This window comes from Scyliorhinus canicula, chromosome 7, assembly GCF_902713615.1.
Source record: "Scyliorhinus canicula chromosome 7, sScyCan1.1, whole genome shotgun sequence".
NCBI classification, from domain to species: domain Eukaryota; kingdom Metazoa; phylum Chordata; class Chondrichthyes; order Carcharhiniformes; family Scyliorhinidae; genus Scyliorhinus; species Scyliorhinus canicula.
In genome coordinates this window covers 37957455-37972812 of record NC_052152.1, presented here as the reverse complement: position 1 = coordinate 37972812, position 15358 = coordinate 37957455, and the positions used below count along the sequence as shown (strand labels likewise).

At 44.1% G+C, this 15358-nt stretch overlaps 2 protein-coding genes across 2 annotated transcripts in view; one reads left to right on the top strand and one right to left on the bottom strand.

Moving 5' to 3' along the window:
* The window catches only part of cep97 (centrosomal protein 97), a 91068-nt gene extending 84294 nt beyond the window's left edge, over positions 1-6774 (bottom strand). Inside the window, exons 1-2 of the mRNA XM_038802275.1 lie at positions 6766-6774; positions 6628-6727 (exon numbers count right to left, since the gene is read on the bottom strand). Coding sequence (XP_038658203.1) covers positions 6628-6727; positions 6766-6774 — 109 coding nt within the window. The remainder of the gene's footprint in view (positions 1-6627; positions 6728-6765) is intronic.
* On the top strand, positions 6734-14840 carry rpl24 (ribosomal protein L24). Its single transcript, XM_038801813.1, is given in 6 exon segments — positions 6734-6932; positions 7061-7136; positions 9300-9413; positions 10869-11005; positions 11261-11324; positions 14722-14840. Coding segments are annotated over 6 exon segments (477 nt in total). The 5' UTR covers positions 6734-6927; the 3' UTR covers positions 14803-14840.
* Positions 14841-15358: the final 518 nt, after the last annotated feature.

Genomic DNA, 15358 nt, shown 5'->3' with positions numbered 1-15358 from the left:
GTAAGGAGGGTCTTTTTGGAGCGGGGCAGGGATAGAGGCGTGCTGGCGCTGCCCAACCTCTCTGGGTACTATTGGGCGGCTAACGTCTCGATGGTATGCAAGTGGGTAATGGATGGGGAGGGGGCAGCATGGAAACGGATGGAGGTGGCGTCCTGTGAAGGCACGAGCCTGAAGGCACTGGTAACGGCGCCGCTGCCGCTCCCTTCAACGAGGTACACTACGAGCCCGGTGGTGGTGGCTACCCTCAAAATATGGGGGCAGTGGAGGCGACACAGGGGGGGAAGTGGGGGGCTCGGTGGAGGCCCCGCTGCGGGGGAACCACCGGTTTGTCCCAGGGAACATGGATGGCGGGTTCCTGGGGTGGCACAGGGCGGGCATTAGGAAGTTGGGTGACATGTTCATTGACGGGAGGTTTGCGAGCCTTGTTAAATTGGAGGAGAAGTTTGAGCTCCCCCCAGGGAATATGTTCAGGTATCTTCAGGTCAAGGCGTTTGCTAGGCGGCAGGTGGAGGGATTCCCTTCGCTGCCCCCGCGGGGGGTCAGGGATAGGGTACTTTCGGGGGTGTGGGTCGGGGCTCGGAAGGTGTCTGACATCTACCAGGTGATGCAGGAGGTGGAGGAGGCGTCGATAGAGGAGCTGAAGGCTAAGTGGGAAGTGGAGCTGGGGGAGCAGATTGAGGAGGGGACATGGGCGGACGCCCTGGAGAGGGTGAACTCCTCCTCTTCATGTGCGAGGCTTGGCCTCATCCAGTTTAAGGTGCTGCACCGGGCCCACATGTCCGGGTCTAGGATGAGTAGGTTCTTTGGGGACGAAGACAGGTGTGTCAGGTGTTCGGGGAGTCCAGCAAACCATGCCCATATGTTTATTTTCCAATGCCTGACGATTTTCCTGCCAAACGCATTCTTCAGAGAGGTTGAAGGAATGATTACTTCGTTCATATGGGGAGGGAAGGTGGCCAGACTTAGAAAGGTGCTGCCACAGAGGGGAAGGAAGGCAGGGGGACTTCCGAACCTGATGTATTATTACTGGGCGGCGAACGTGGAGTAGGTGCAGAGCTGGGTCAGAGGGGTTGATTCCCAGTGGGTCAGAATGGAGGAGAGTTTGTGCAGGGGGTCAGGATTGAAGGTACTAGCAACAGCGCTGTTCCCAATGGCTCCGGGGAAATACTCAGGGAGTCCGGTAATAATAGCTTCATTGAGAATTTGGAGACAATTTCGCCAACACTTCGGGTTGGGGGCAGGGTCAAGGGAAATGCCGATTCGGGGGAACCACAGATTTGAGCCAGAGACGTGCAATGGAAATTTTCAGAAATGGGAGAAGGGGATTAAGACACTAAAAGATTTGTTTCTTGGGGGTTGGTTTGCAGGATTGAAGCAGCTGGAAGTGAAGTATGGTTGGAGCAGGGGGAAATGTTTAGATACATGCAGGTTCGAGATTTTGCCAGAAAGGAGATACAGAGCTTCCCGGTGGAGCCGGCCTCCACATTGCTGGAGGAGGTGCTGATGACAGTGGGACTGGAGAAGGGGGGTAGTGTCAGCCGTTTACGGAGCTATTTTGGAGGAGGAGAAGGCACCACTGAAAGGGATCAAAGCAAAGTGGGAGGAAGTTTGGGGCAGCAGGGTAGCATGGTGGTTAGCATAAATGCTTCACAGCTCCAGGGTCCCAGGTTCGATTCCCGGCTGGGTCACTGTCTGTGTGGAGTCTGCACATCCTCCCCCTGTGTGCGTGGGTTTCCTCCGGGTGCTCCGGTTTCCTCCCACAGTCCAAAGATGTGCGGGTTAGGTGGATTGGCCATGCTAAATTGCCCGTTGTGTCCTAATTAAAGTAAGGTTAAGGGGGGGGGGGGGTTGTTGGGTTACGGGTATAGGGTGGATACGTGGGTTTGAGTAGGGTGATCATGGCTCGGCACAACATTGAGGGCCGAAGGGCCTGTTCTGTGCTGTACTGTTCTATGTTCTAAGAATTGGGAGAGGATATGGAGGAGGGGTTCTGGTGTGAGGTGCACCGGAGAGTGAACGCCTCCACCTTGTGCGCGAGGTTGGGGCTGGTACAGCTGAAGGTGGTATATAGAGCACATCTCACGAGAGTGAGGATGAGCCGGATCTTTGAAGAGGTAGAAGATGTGTGTGAATGGTGTGGGAATCACATTCATATGTTTTGATCCTGTCCAAAGCTGGAGGATTACTAGGAGGAGATTTTCGGGTAATTTCTAAAGTGTTGCACGTGAAACTGGACCCGGGCCCTCAGGTGGCCATATTCGGGGTGTTGGACCAGCCGGGGTTGGAAACGGGTGCGGAGGCAGATGTTGTAGGCTTTGCCTCGTTGATCGCCCGAAGGCGGATCCTGGTAGGTTGGAGAGCAACCTCTCCACCCTGTGCCCTGGCGTGGCGAGGGGACTTGTTTGAATTCTTGACTCTTGAGAAGGTGAAGTTTGAACTTAGGGGAAGGATGGAGGGGTTCTCCGATTCATGGGCATTATTCATTATGCACTTTCAAGAACTGGATAACATTGAACATTAGTTTTAAGGGGGGGGGGGGTTTGGGAGGGTTGCGGGGAAGGGGACTGTATGTGTTAATGGTAGTTAATGATGTGGAGATGCCGGGATTGGACTGGGGTGAGCATAGTAAGAAGTCTTACAACACCAGGTTAAAGTCCAACAGGTTTGTTTCAAATCACTAGCTTTCGGAGAACTAGCTCCGAAAGCTAGTGATTTGAAACAAACCTGTTGAACTTTAATCTGATGTTGTAAGACTTCTTACCGTGTTAAAGGTGACTGTGGGTGATTCCTGATTCTTTTTTGTCATTTGTTTATGTGAATACGCGGGCAAATGTTTGGGGTGTGGTGGGAGGATGGGATCGTTGTTATTGATATGGGGATTTACATATCTGTTACTGATTATTGTTTATTGTTGATGGGTGTGAATATGGGAGAAAATGTGAAAAAGGAGGAGAATAAAAAATATTTCAAAAAGAACAAAACTTGATATCTACTTCTAATGACGTAAATGTTTCTTTCCGATTCACTTATTTTTTACAATAAAGAAATGTAACTCCCATTTTAGACATAATTACAATACTTAACACCAAGGCCCATTGTGCAGTTCAAAGTCAGAAATATAAAGACAAACATTTAAAGAGGAAACGGTAAATCAAATTATTAGCTGATGCTAAACTGTCTAAGTACCGTGCGCTAACCATTTGCGCCACTGGAGCACACGGCAGCTGATGCTAAACTGATGTAAAACGGAAAACTGTCATGGAAAGGAAAGTTTAAATGGGACCAGGAGCTTCACAACGCTAATTCTTGGGAAAGAAATAGCTACAATGTGGGATGAAATAGATAAAAATGAGATCCGCTCTGAACCTGTACTGATAAAAGTCACCTAAAGCTTCTTGTATAACTTTACTGGATGTTACTATTTTCCTTCCACTTTCAACAACAATGTTTTTATTCTTTCATGGGATGCTAGCTTTCTGGTTCAACCAGCATTTAATGCCCAACCCTAATTGCCCTCAAGAAGGTGGCAAGCCATCTTTAAACCTCTGCAATTCATGTACAGTTAGGAAGGGACTTCCAAGATTTTGACAAATGACAGTGAAGGAATGGTGATATTGTTGTAAGGAAAGACCATGTGTGGTTAGCACTGCTGCCTCACGCCACCGAGGTACCAGATTCGATCCCGGCCCTGGTCACTGTTCGTATGGAGTTTGCACATTTTCCCCGTGTCTGCGTGGGTCTCACAACCACAACCCAAAAAGATGTGCATGGTAGGTGGATTGGCCACGCTAAATTGTCCCTTAATTGGAAAAAAACTTGGATACTCTAAATTTACTTTAAAAAAAAGAAAAGACCATGTGTGGCTTGGAGGGGAACTTGCAGGTGGTGAGGTTCCCATGTGCCTGTTGCCTTATCCCTCCAGGTGGCAGGGTTTAGAAGGTGCTGAGTTGCTGCATTTCACCTTGTATATGGTACACTGCTGCTACTATGAGTCAGTGTTGAACTGAATGCTTGCAGTGAGGAAAAGGGTGCTGGTCAAATAAACTGCTTTGCTTTGGGTAGTATTGAAAGTCTTGATGTTGGTGGAGCCATACCCACCACACTCCTGACTTGTGCCTTTTTGGGGTTGGCTACTACGGCGAGAACATTCTTCAAACCACTACTACCTGGCCCATTGTGGTCTTGCAACCCATTTCCTTCTTTTAAAAACTTTCTGACAACCTCTCTGTGACACTGTATTGGCTCATTCACCTAAATATTTATTTTCTTGCACAGGCTCTAAGTGAGGCCACACTCTACTGGGTGTAGTTTTGGTGTCAATATTTGATGCAGATGTACTTGTATTGGAGGCCGCACAACAAAGTTTTGTGAGCTTGGTTCATGGGATGATAGAGTTGGGCAATGAAGGGAGATTGATTAAATTGGGATTTCATAGATTCATAGAATTTTTCATAGAATTTACAGTGCAGAAGGAGGCCATTTGGCCCATCGAGTCTGCACCGGCTCTTGGAAAGAGCACTCTACCCAAGCCCACACCTCCACCCTATCCCGTAACCCCACCCAACACTAAGGGCAATTTTGGACACAAAGGGCAATTTAGCATGGCCAATCCACCTAACCTGCACATCTTTGGACTGTGGGAGGAAACCGGAGGAAACTCACGCACACACGACGAGAACGTGCAGACTCCGCACAGACAATGACCCAAACCTGGAATAGAACATGGGACCCTGGAGTGGTGAAGCAATTATGCTAACCACTATGCTACCACGCTGCCCACTTGGGAGTTGAGTGGAATGAGATGATCTCATAAAACATACTAGAATCTGAACAGGCTTGATAGGGTAGACACAGAGATTGTTTCCTCTGCCTGAGGAATCTAAAACACAAGGACACAGGATAAGGGGACTGAAATCAAAAGAAGCTTCTTCAGCCAAAGAGTGGTAAATCTACACCAGGTTATTGTGTGTATTCCATTATCGAATATATTATTGGCCGTACAGTAGCTAGCACTATTGCTTCACAGCGCCAGGGACCCGGTTTCGATTCCCTGCTTGGGTCACTGTCTGTGCAGAGTCTGCATGTTCTCCCAGTGTCTGCGTGGGTTTCCTCTGCGTGCTCCAGTTTCCTCCCACAACTCCGGAAAGACATGCTTTTAGGTGAATTGGACATTCTGAATCCTCCCAGTGTACTCGAACAGGTACCAGAGCAGTGGTGACTAGGGGATTTTCTTATAACTTCATTGCAGTGTTGATGTAAGCCAGCTTGTGACAATAATGAAGATTATTAGTATAGAAAGTGAGATAGACAGATTTTTGATCTCTCAGGGAATCGAGGGATATACTGAAGTGAAGCTGAGGCTGATTACATTAAATCGCGAAGCAAGCACAACAGGCCAAATGCTCTCATCCAGCTCCTATTTCTTATGTTCTTCTGACTGTTAAAAACACATCATGTTACCCAAGGAGTACTGTGTGTGTTTCCTTTGGGTGCCCCGATTTCCTCCCACAGTCCAAAGATGTGAGATCACTTACAAATATCTAAATGGGAAGGGCAAAGGAATTTCAGTAACTACTTGTGACAATAAAGATTATTATTTGGGAGTACAAATAAACAAATCAGTAAAAGTAGTGACAGGGGTTAAGTCATGGCAAATCAAGCACTAAGTTTATCTCAAGAGGAATACAATAGAGTAAAGCTGTTATAGTAACCTTAGATCAAATCTGGAGCATTGCATTCAAAAAGATATAGAGACACTGGAGAGTGCAAAAAGATTTACAAGGGTGTTACCAGAAATGCGCGGGGGGGGGGGGGGGGGGGGTCCTCTAAAAGAGACAGCGGAGAGGTGGCATAATAGGGATGTTTAAAAATATGAAAGATGTTGATGGAAAAACGGAGAGAAAGTTTCCACTTGTGGGGAACAGCAAAACTATAGCCCATCGTCGATATGTGATAACCACCAAGATGTCAAATAGGGAATTCTGAATAAGCTTTTTGATGCAGAGTAGAGAGAATGTGGAAGTCGCTATCTCAAGGGTGGCTGAAGTAATTGTAGACACCTTTAAAGGGAAGCTACATAGATGTATGAGGGAGATGGATGGTTATCCGGACAGAATTAGACGAGAATGGACTGAAAAAAGGTTCGAGTGGAACATATATAAAGTGGGCTGCTTGGGCCAAATGGTCGGTTTCTGTGCTGTGTAACCTATATAAGTTTCAGTTGGAGAAAAAGAAAATCAAAGCACTAATTTGAAAACACACAAAGTTACTAGACTGCCGCTTCTAAAACAAAAACAAAGAGACCCCTGGGACAGCGCAACATTGGAGGCAAGGAACGGGGTTTAGGAGAGCAAAGGGGTATTTCGGAGGAATATTGTGCGCTGGTTGCTATGGGAATTGTAGTTATAAAGCGTGGACCGTTCACCTTCATCCCAGCGGCAGGAGGACAGCCGCACAACTACAACCTCCAGACTGCAGCAGCAAAGGGAACAGCCACGGCCAAGATCACCCTGACCAGACTGCTACTACTGCGGCTCGGAGGGGGAAAGAGAACACAACAGCCACTTCTCGCAAAGATGGAAGCAGACAATAAAACGGTGACGCCTGGTTTCCCACACAAACACCTACTTTGGGCCGGTTTAACCGTCATGTCGGCAGCCTCCTCCTTCTCAGCCGCCATCACGCAGCAACTTCCCGCGTGCTCAACGCCAAGCAACCGCTCCCGCCGCTGATTGGCCGGCGCAAACCGCTGCCGTTTCAGTTAACAAAAAACATATTCGTTTAATTCTTACTCCATAAAGCAGTCAGATTTGGTTTTATAGCCCCTACTTGTTTTTTGGGGGGCCTTTTTTTTTTCTTTTTGTTTCCCCACAATCCCCTTACCCACAATCCTCCTCCTTTTCCCCCTGCGCCATCTTTGCTGTCGAGATGAAGTGAGTTTTATCCTTGATTCAATCCCTCACCATCTACTTGTTCTATCCCCTAAATCACTCCATCCGCGGTTGAATTATGATGCTACCAAGTGAAAACAACTTTGATGACTGGTTATTTGTTTTTCCAGGGTCGAGCTGTGCAGTTTCAGTGGGTATAAGATATACCCGGGTCACGGGAAGCGCTATGCCAGAATTGATGGGAAGGTAAGAGAAAAAAATTCCCAAGTGGCGCCGTCGTAAATACGTGGATTTTTACACTGCTTGCATAGTTTGGCCTACGTTATGGTATTACGATGTATGCAGTATTTAATTCTCTTGTTGGTTCGTCTGATAAAGTTCTAACCATCTTGGGGAGTTCTCAAAAAGTAATTTGAGAACTTGTGTTGCTGATTTATTCTTACATGGTTTTTATGTTGGATGGAGATTAAGGTTGTATTGGCACAGGAAGTTATCTAAATGTAAAGGCTCTTACGGCTAACCAATTAAATACAGTTATCAGTATGACGTTATACTGGTGAACAATCCCATGTTTAAAAGAGCGAGACTTGCATTTTGTCTTCTCCTGCCTCCATGTCCCAGGACATTCTACAGTCAATTGTAGCCACTGATGTAATGTAGGAAAAGATGACAGCCTATTTGTAGGCATGAAGCTCCCACAAACAGCAATGTAATAATGATAATCTTTATTATTGTCACAAGTTTAACACTGCAATGAATTTACTGGGAAATTCACCTTGTTGCCACACTCCGGCACTTGTTCGGGGACACCGAGGGAGAATTTAGAATATCCAATTCACCTAACAAGCATGTCTTTCGGACTTATGGGAGGAAACCCACACAGTCATGGGGAGAACATGCAGACCCAAGTGGGAATCAAACCTTGAACCCTAGTGCTGTTAAGCAACAGTGCTAACCATTCTGTTTTAGTGCTGCTAATTGAGCTATAAAAATTGCCCAGGGCACAGGTTAACACCCTGTTCCCTTCCAAGTTGTGCCATAGGGTCTTTGTTCATAAGAGAGGGCAGATTTGGGGCAGCAGGGTAGCATGGTGGTTAGCATAAATGCTTCACAGCTCCAGGGTCCCAGGTTCGATTCCCGGCTGGGTCACTGTCTGTGTGGAGTCTGCATGTCCTCCCCCTGTGTGCGTGGGTTTCCTCCGGGTGCTCCGGTTTCCTCCCACAGTCCAAAGATGTGCGGGTTAGGTGGATTGGCCATGCTAAATTGCCCGTAGTGTCCTAATAAAAGTAAGGTTAAGGGGGGGGGTTGTTGGGTTACGGGTATAGGGTGGATACGTGGGTTTGAGTAGGGTGATCATGGCTCGGCACAACATTGAGGGCCGAAGGGCCTGTTCTGTGCTGTACTGTTCTATGTTCTATCTCAACAAGTTTTCATTTATTTAGCATCTTTAACATAAAATGATCCAGGTCACTTCAGGGGCATTGTAAAATATGCTGAACCATGTGGAGATATCGGGGCAGAGAACAAAAGTTGGGTCAACTATAAGGAGTATCTTAAGGGAGGAAAGTGGGGCCGTGCAGTGGAGATATTTAGGGAGATAATTTGAGCCTAGGCAGCTGTAAGCAATGACGGAACATTTAAAATCTAGGGTGGTCGAGATCAAAATTAGAGGTGCAAATATCTTGGGAGAATATTATAGAGACTTGGATTTGAACACAAGAATGAAAAGTTTTAAATCTATTTGTTGTTTAAACGGGAGCTAGTGCCAGTTAGCGTGTACAAGGATGATGAGTGAATGGCACTTGGTGTGAGAGGACATGGACAGCAGAGTTTTGAATGATCTGTATGTTGAGTGTAGAATCTCATCCAAAAGATGCAAACAGTATTGGATTGGACTGTTTGGTCTAGATTTTTGTGTTCAAGTCTCTGGAATAGGGTTTGAAATCATAACATGCTGATTTAAGAGGCAAGGTGGACGTATTGAGCCATGATTAAAATTTGGTTGGTGTCTATGATGTTAGCTCAGACGATTGGCTACAGCATCCAGGCTAGAAAGAGGAAAATCATCCAGGTTGCCAGACATCATCATTTGCTGAACTGTGGTAAATATTTGGCGAAATAGATTTATATTAACCAAACTGATTGCAGTTTTCAGGGTTGTGAAGATTGGGCATTGTAGAACTGACCCTGGCAAAAGTTGTGGACTTGATGAAGAACGGTTATGTTTAACTTGTTGATTTGAGCTTCAATACTATTGTGTCAGTGAGGTGCATTATAAATGCAATTTAAGATTAAAGTTTGTTTGATTTCACACCAAGAATAAGGCCAATGCTGGAAAAAGCTAACAGCACAGAAGGCTGGTACTAGGTAAGATCTGCAACTTGTTGCTAATTGTGTTCATTTTTGCAGGTTTTCCAGTTTCTGAACTCAAAATGCGAGTCAGCCTTCCTCTCCAAGAGAAACCCTCGACAGATCAACTGGACTGTCTTGTACAGGCGCAAGCACAAAAGGGACAGTCTGTAAGTGAGATGTATAGAAATAAATATATCTCTATCTCTGGTTGTTTGGCTAAGTATTGTTCTTTGTCAGGTACACTTTTATTCTCCTGGTAAGATGAAAATATTGCTTAAAGCGACTGGGAAATTCTCAACTAAAAGTACTCTTGGGTCATTGCTTTTCATTTATGGCCAGGGAGCTTTGTAAATTGGGTTGTGTTCACTGGCTTTAAATATCAGCTGCAAAATATGTTTTATCAGAATTTTTAGTCTTTAAAAGTGGTACTTGTTCTTGCCTGTTTTTAGTTTAATTATAACTGATTACCTCAAACTACACTTGTGATCTAGTAGTTGATTGGGCTTTAGTTGTTTTTGATATGTATTAGTGTAATGAATTTAATAGCCTTAATGGGGAGAGTTTGCTGTCTCCTGGCGAGCAAGAACAATTACATGAATTTGCTGTACGTTTTTAAAGGGTCGAGGGTGTTTCTTTTGGTCGTATTCTGTTGTTCGGTTATGCTTAATTTGGTTTGATGAGAAAAGAATTTGAGTTCAAGATTATTTTCCAAATCTGCATTTTGGAAACGTTCTAATGTGAATTGACATGAAAGGGCCTACCGAAACATTTTAAATAACTTCTGTCCAATATCCAAGTTTCTCAGACCCATCTTTCCAGTTGTTAAAGTTTTTTGTAGAGTGTCTGACAAAATCATGTAAATAAATGTATAATCTGAAATTCTTATGTTTTTCCCACTTTTCTGGTATTGTTTTACTGTTTCCCAAGAATGAAAAGAATCAGCAGACTTTTAAACTGACTTCTTGCAGTAGTTTTTAGTCTCTGATGCTGTACCGTTTGCATTCTTCTTTCCTAAAATAATGCTCCATTGCATAACTTCATTCCTAAGTATATGAGTCTTCGAACCATAGAATTCCTGCAATGCAGAAGGAGGCCATCTGGCCCATCCAGTCTGCACCTAACTTTTGACAGAACACCCACTCCCCTGCCCTTTCCCTGTCACCCCACCTAACCTTTAGGACACTAAGGGGCAATTTAGCATGACCAATATACCTAACCTACACATCTTTGGATTGTGGTAGAAAACCAGAGCACCTGGAGGAAACCCAAGCAGGCACTAGGATAACATGCAAACTCCACACAGACGTCAACCCAAGGCTGTAATTGAACCTAGGTCCTTGGTGCTGTGAGGCAGGGGTGCTAACCACTGTGCTGTCATGTTTTAGGTGGTTGATAGGGTTAAAGTGGGGACCTGAAATATATTCAAATAATATTTTGACTAGAATCGTACAGTTTCAGAATTCTAAGCCTCAGATGAAGCATTCCATCTATTGTCAGTATTTTAGGCCACAGTCATGTTTAATTAGAACCAGGTCCACTCGATTAAATTTAAATTGAGCTGAAAACTGCTTGACACAATTGGATTTATTTATTTTTAACTCCTCACTTTTTTTTTCCTCCTATCAGGAAGAGATTCAGAAAAAGCGCTCCCGTCGTGCAGTGAAGTTCCAACGGGCTATTACTGGTGCCTCTCTTGCTGAGATTATGGCCAAGAGGAATCAGAAGCCTGAGGTGCGCAAGGCTCAACGTGAACAAGCAATCAGGTGAGAACTGGTCTTGTTTGAGGTAGTAACCAAGTAGTTTTCTGTTGTAAGTTTATTTGTTGCTTGCACTATAGTATATGTAATTTGAACATTTTGTCTGGCCAAGGACTGTGCATTTTTCTTACTTGACAAGTTATATTCAGCTTCAAAATATTGTAGTGTTCAAGTGATTTCATTAAGTTTTATCTTGTGAGAATTAGTATTTTTCAAGTACTAGTAATGGGAGAAAAGTTGATCAACTCTTCTGGTCCACAGGGCTGCCAAGGAGGCTAAGAAGGCCAAAGCAGCAACAAAGAAAGTCAGTGCGGCTACAGCTAAGGTAGTGAAACAGATACAATTCTTTGTATTATTATTCTGATTATTGGAACTTTGTTATTTTTGAATCAAGACATTCAAAACAAATGTAATAAATATGAAGTATCTAAATTGTAAAGTCTGAAAATTGGTGTTAATAAGCAGAATATAGACATTGGCTCATATTAAATTGTGTAACATGGCCATTTCCCCACTACAAACTGGCTTTAAACTTGTGGATTTAATTGAGATAAAGTGGGAAGATAATCCATGATTTCAAATTGATATATATATTTTTATATAAATTTAAAATACCCAGATGTTTTTTATTCCAATAAAGGGTGAATCCACCTACCTGGCACATCTTTTTGAGATGCGGGGGTGGAACCCATACAGATACAGGGAGAATGTCTGTGCTGCCCTCATATTGATATTTATATCTGGTATTACTGCAGTCTCATCTTGTAAATAACAATTGAGCTGTGAATGAATGAGGTCCATGAAAAAGAACCAGTACCGCCACATGGATTCTTTTGGGTGCCGTTACAAAATGAACTCTATAGCCAAGGAACATTTTCTGCAATGTGGATTATCTTTAAAAATTAAGCCTACAGTACCGTGAAAAGGGGCAGTATGTGTTCTTGGGGGTTGTGATGTGGGCTTTGGCTGAAAGATAAAATTGCTGCATGTGGCATAAGTGGAGTGTTCAAATTAAAATTTAGCAGTGTTTCAAATTAGCTGCTCAAAGTCTAATTGTAATTCTATATTGCATGACATGGGAAGAAATCAAAAATTATAGACATTAGATAGAAACGGGGAAGAAAAGGCAGCACGGTAGCTCAGTTGTTATCACTGCATGCCTCACGGCACTGAGGTCCCAGGTTCAATCCTGGCTCTGGGTCACTGTCCATGTGGAGTTTGCACATTCTCCCCATGTTTGCGTGGGTTCGCCCCCACAACCCAAAGATGGAGGTTATGTTGCAATTGTATAAGGTGTTAGTGCGGCCACACCTGGAGTATTGTGTTCAGTTTTGGTCTCCTTACTTGAGAAAGGACGTACTGGCGCTGGAGGGTGTGCAGAGGAGATTCACTAGGTTAATCCCAGACCTGAAGGGGTTGGATTATGAGGAGAGGTTGAGTAGACTGGGACTGTACTCGTTGGAATTTAGAAGGATGAGGGGGGATCTTATAGAAACATTTAAAATTATGAAGGGAATAGATAGGATAGATGCGGGCAGGTTGTTTCCACTGGCGGGTGACAGCAGAACTAGGGGGCATAGCCTCAAAATAAGGGGAAGTAGATTTAGAACTGAGTTTAGGAGGAACTTCTTCACCCAAAGGGTTGTGAATCTATGGAATTCCTTGCCCAGTGAAGCAGTTGAGGCTCCTTCATTACATGTTTTTAAGGTAAAGATAGATAGTTTTTTGAAGAATAAAGGGATTAAGGGTTATGGTGTTCGGGCCGGAAAGTGGAGCTGAGTCCACAAAAGATCAGCCATGATCTCATTGAATGGCGGAGCAGGCTCGAGGGGCCAGATGGCCTACTCCTGCTCCTTGTTCTTATGTGCAGGGTAGGTGGATTGGCCACATTAAGATAGCCCCTTAATTGGAAAATATTAATTGGGTGCTCTAAATTTTTAAGAAAAAAAAGAAATGAGATGGGGGGGGGGGGGAGAAAAAATAGCATTACATTTGAGCAGTGCCAGAAGACTGGTGATCAATGGTGATGGTAGGAAAGATGCCCAAGCATGGAATAAAGTAATCAGCATTGATTCTGAAAGGGATGGTTAAACTTGATTAGGGAAGTAACAGGTAGATAAGAAGGATGCCATAGACACTATTGAATTTGGAGTGGAATGCTTGCTTACCAGGATGAGTGCTGCTCCAAAAACACTGGAGCTCAACATCATACAGGACAAAGCATACCGCTTGATCAACACTGTCGACTGCCTTAATAATTTCACTCCCACCACCAGTGCACAGTAGCAGCAATGTGTGCCATCGATAAGATGCACTACAGCAACTTTCTAAGCCACATTCCAAACCCGTCACCTCCATCACCTAGGACGAAGGCAAGAAATGCTTTGGATTACCGGCACCTCAAAGCAATGCACCATCCTGGTTTGGAACTGTTTGGAACCATTCCTTCACAGTCATTGGTTTAAAATCATGGAATTTCCTGCCTATTAGTAATGTGGGAGTACCCACACTACACACATTGCAATTGAGGGCATTTGGGGATTGGCAACAAGTGCTATTGATACTAGTGAATTAATAAAAAGCCGGGTGGTGCAGTGGTTAGCACTGCTGCCTCAGCACCGAGGACCCAGGATCACTGTCCGTGTGGAGTTTGCACGTTCTTCCCGTGTCTGCATGGGTCTCACCCCCACAACACAGATGTGCTGGATATGTGGATTGGTCACGCTAAATTGATCCTTAATTGGTGGGGGGGAGGGAGGCATTGGGCACTTTTAAAGTCATGAGATAATTAGCAGAATGAATAGCAATCTGACTAAGCATAAATCATGATGAATAGCAATCTGACTAAGCATAAATCATTGATCGGGGTTAACGCTCGTGGTGTTCCATAAGAAGGAGGATAAGAACAAAAATATGGGAAGTCATTGATATACTCGCAATATGTGCATATAATTGGCAAATTACCTTCAATATAAATTTAATACTGAGTATTTTGGTAGGAGGACATCTACTCTTGGTCTGAAAATAAGTGCCGAAATGGGAACACCCAAGGGATATAGATGCAAAACTTACAATGTAGCAAAGCAGGTTATTAAGTTATGAAGCACCATTGTGGCTCATTTCTAGAGCAGTACAGTTGAAAAGCAAAGAAATTAGATTAAATTTGTATAGACCGGCTGAATCAGCCATGAAACTGAAAGGTTCTGATCTCTATATTGAAAATAAGGCAACAAAGGTCCCAAAAAAAGATATACTAGAATGGTGCCTGAATTACATCTTATACCCATCTGGAAAGATTGAACAGGTTTTTTTTTCTCTATTGAAAAGGGAAGCCTGAGGGATGACCTGATGGTGATCCTTCAGATTATGAAAGGGTTTGATAGGGTAGGCACAAAAATATCTTTCACCTGTGAGTGAGACGACAAGTAGGAGCCATAAATATTTAATTACTAATATTTCCAGTAATAAATTCACACGATGCTTCATTGCCCATGGAACTCTGCCATAATGTGTGGTTGAGGCAAATAGTATAGCTAGAGAGGTTAGATAAGCACATCGGAGGTTTTAAAAAAGGGATATGTTTAGGTGATCAGTTGAAGGCTGGAGGTGACTTGCGTAGAGCCGAATGGTCAGTTTGTGCTGTAAATGCTTTGAAAGTTTGAAATCTGTGTACGTTTTCATAACTCTTCCATGATTTTCATTTGGTGTTTTTGTATTTCTAGGCTGCTCAGAAGACAGCACCCAAACAGAAGTTTGCTAAGCCAATGAAGTCTCAGGCTCCACGTGTTGGTGGAAAACGCTAAATGTTAACTGATGTAAAATAAAACCTGAACAAATTTCAGTGATTGATATGTCTTTTTTTAGGCCCTTTCTACTTAATCTCACTTCATGGGACAATTCTCGAATCTGTTGCACCCTCTCAAAGGCAAGTAAGGAATGGAGACAAATTATACAGAACTCCATTTTGTGTCTCACCAAAGGTCTATACAGTGGCAGCGAGGATTTTTTATTTGTGTACTCCAAACCTCTTGCAAGAAAGGGGTGGCACAGCGGTTAGACTGCTTTCTCACAGCTCCTGGGACCCGGGTTCAATTCCGGCCTTAGGTGACTATCTGTGTCGAGTTTGCACTTTCTCCGTGTCTGCATGGTTTTCCTCTGGGGCTCCGGTTTCCTCCCACAGTTCAAAGATGTGCAGGTTAGGTGGATTGGCCATGATATAAACTGTACCTTAGTGCCCAAAAGGAGTGGGATTATGGGGATAGGGTGGAGGTGTGTACTTAAGTAAAATGCTCATTCCCAGGCCGGTGCAGACTCGATGGGCCAAATGGCCTCCTTCTGAACTCTTGGGATTCTATGATT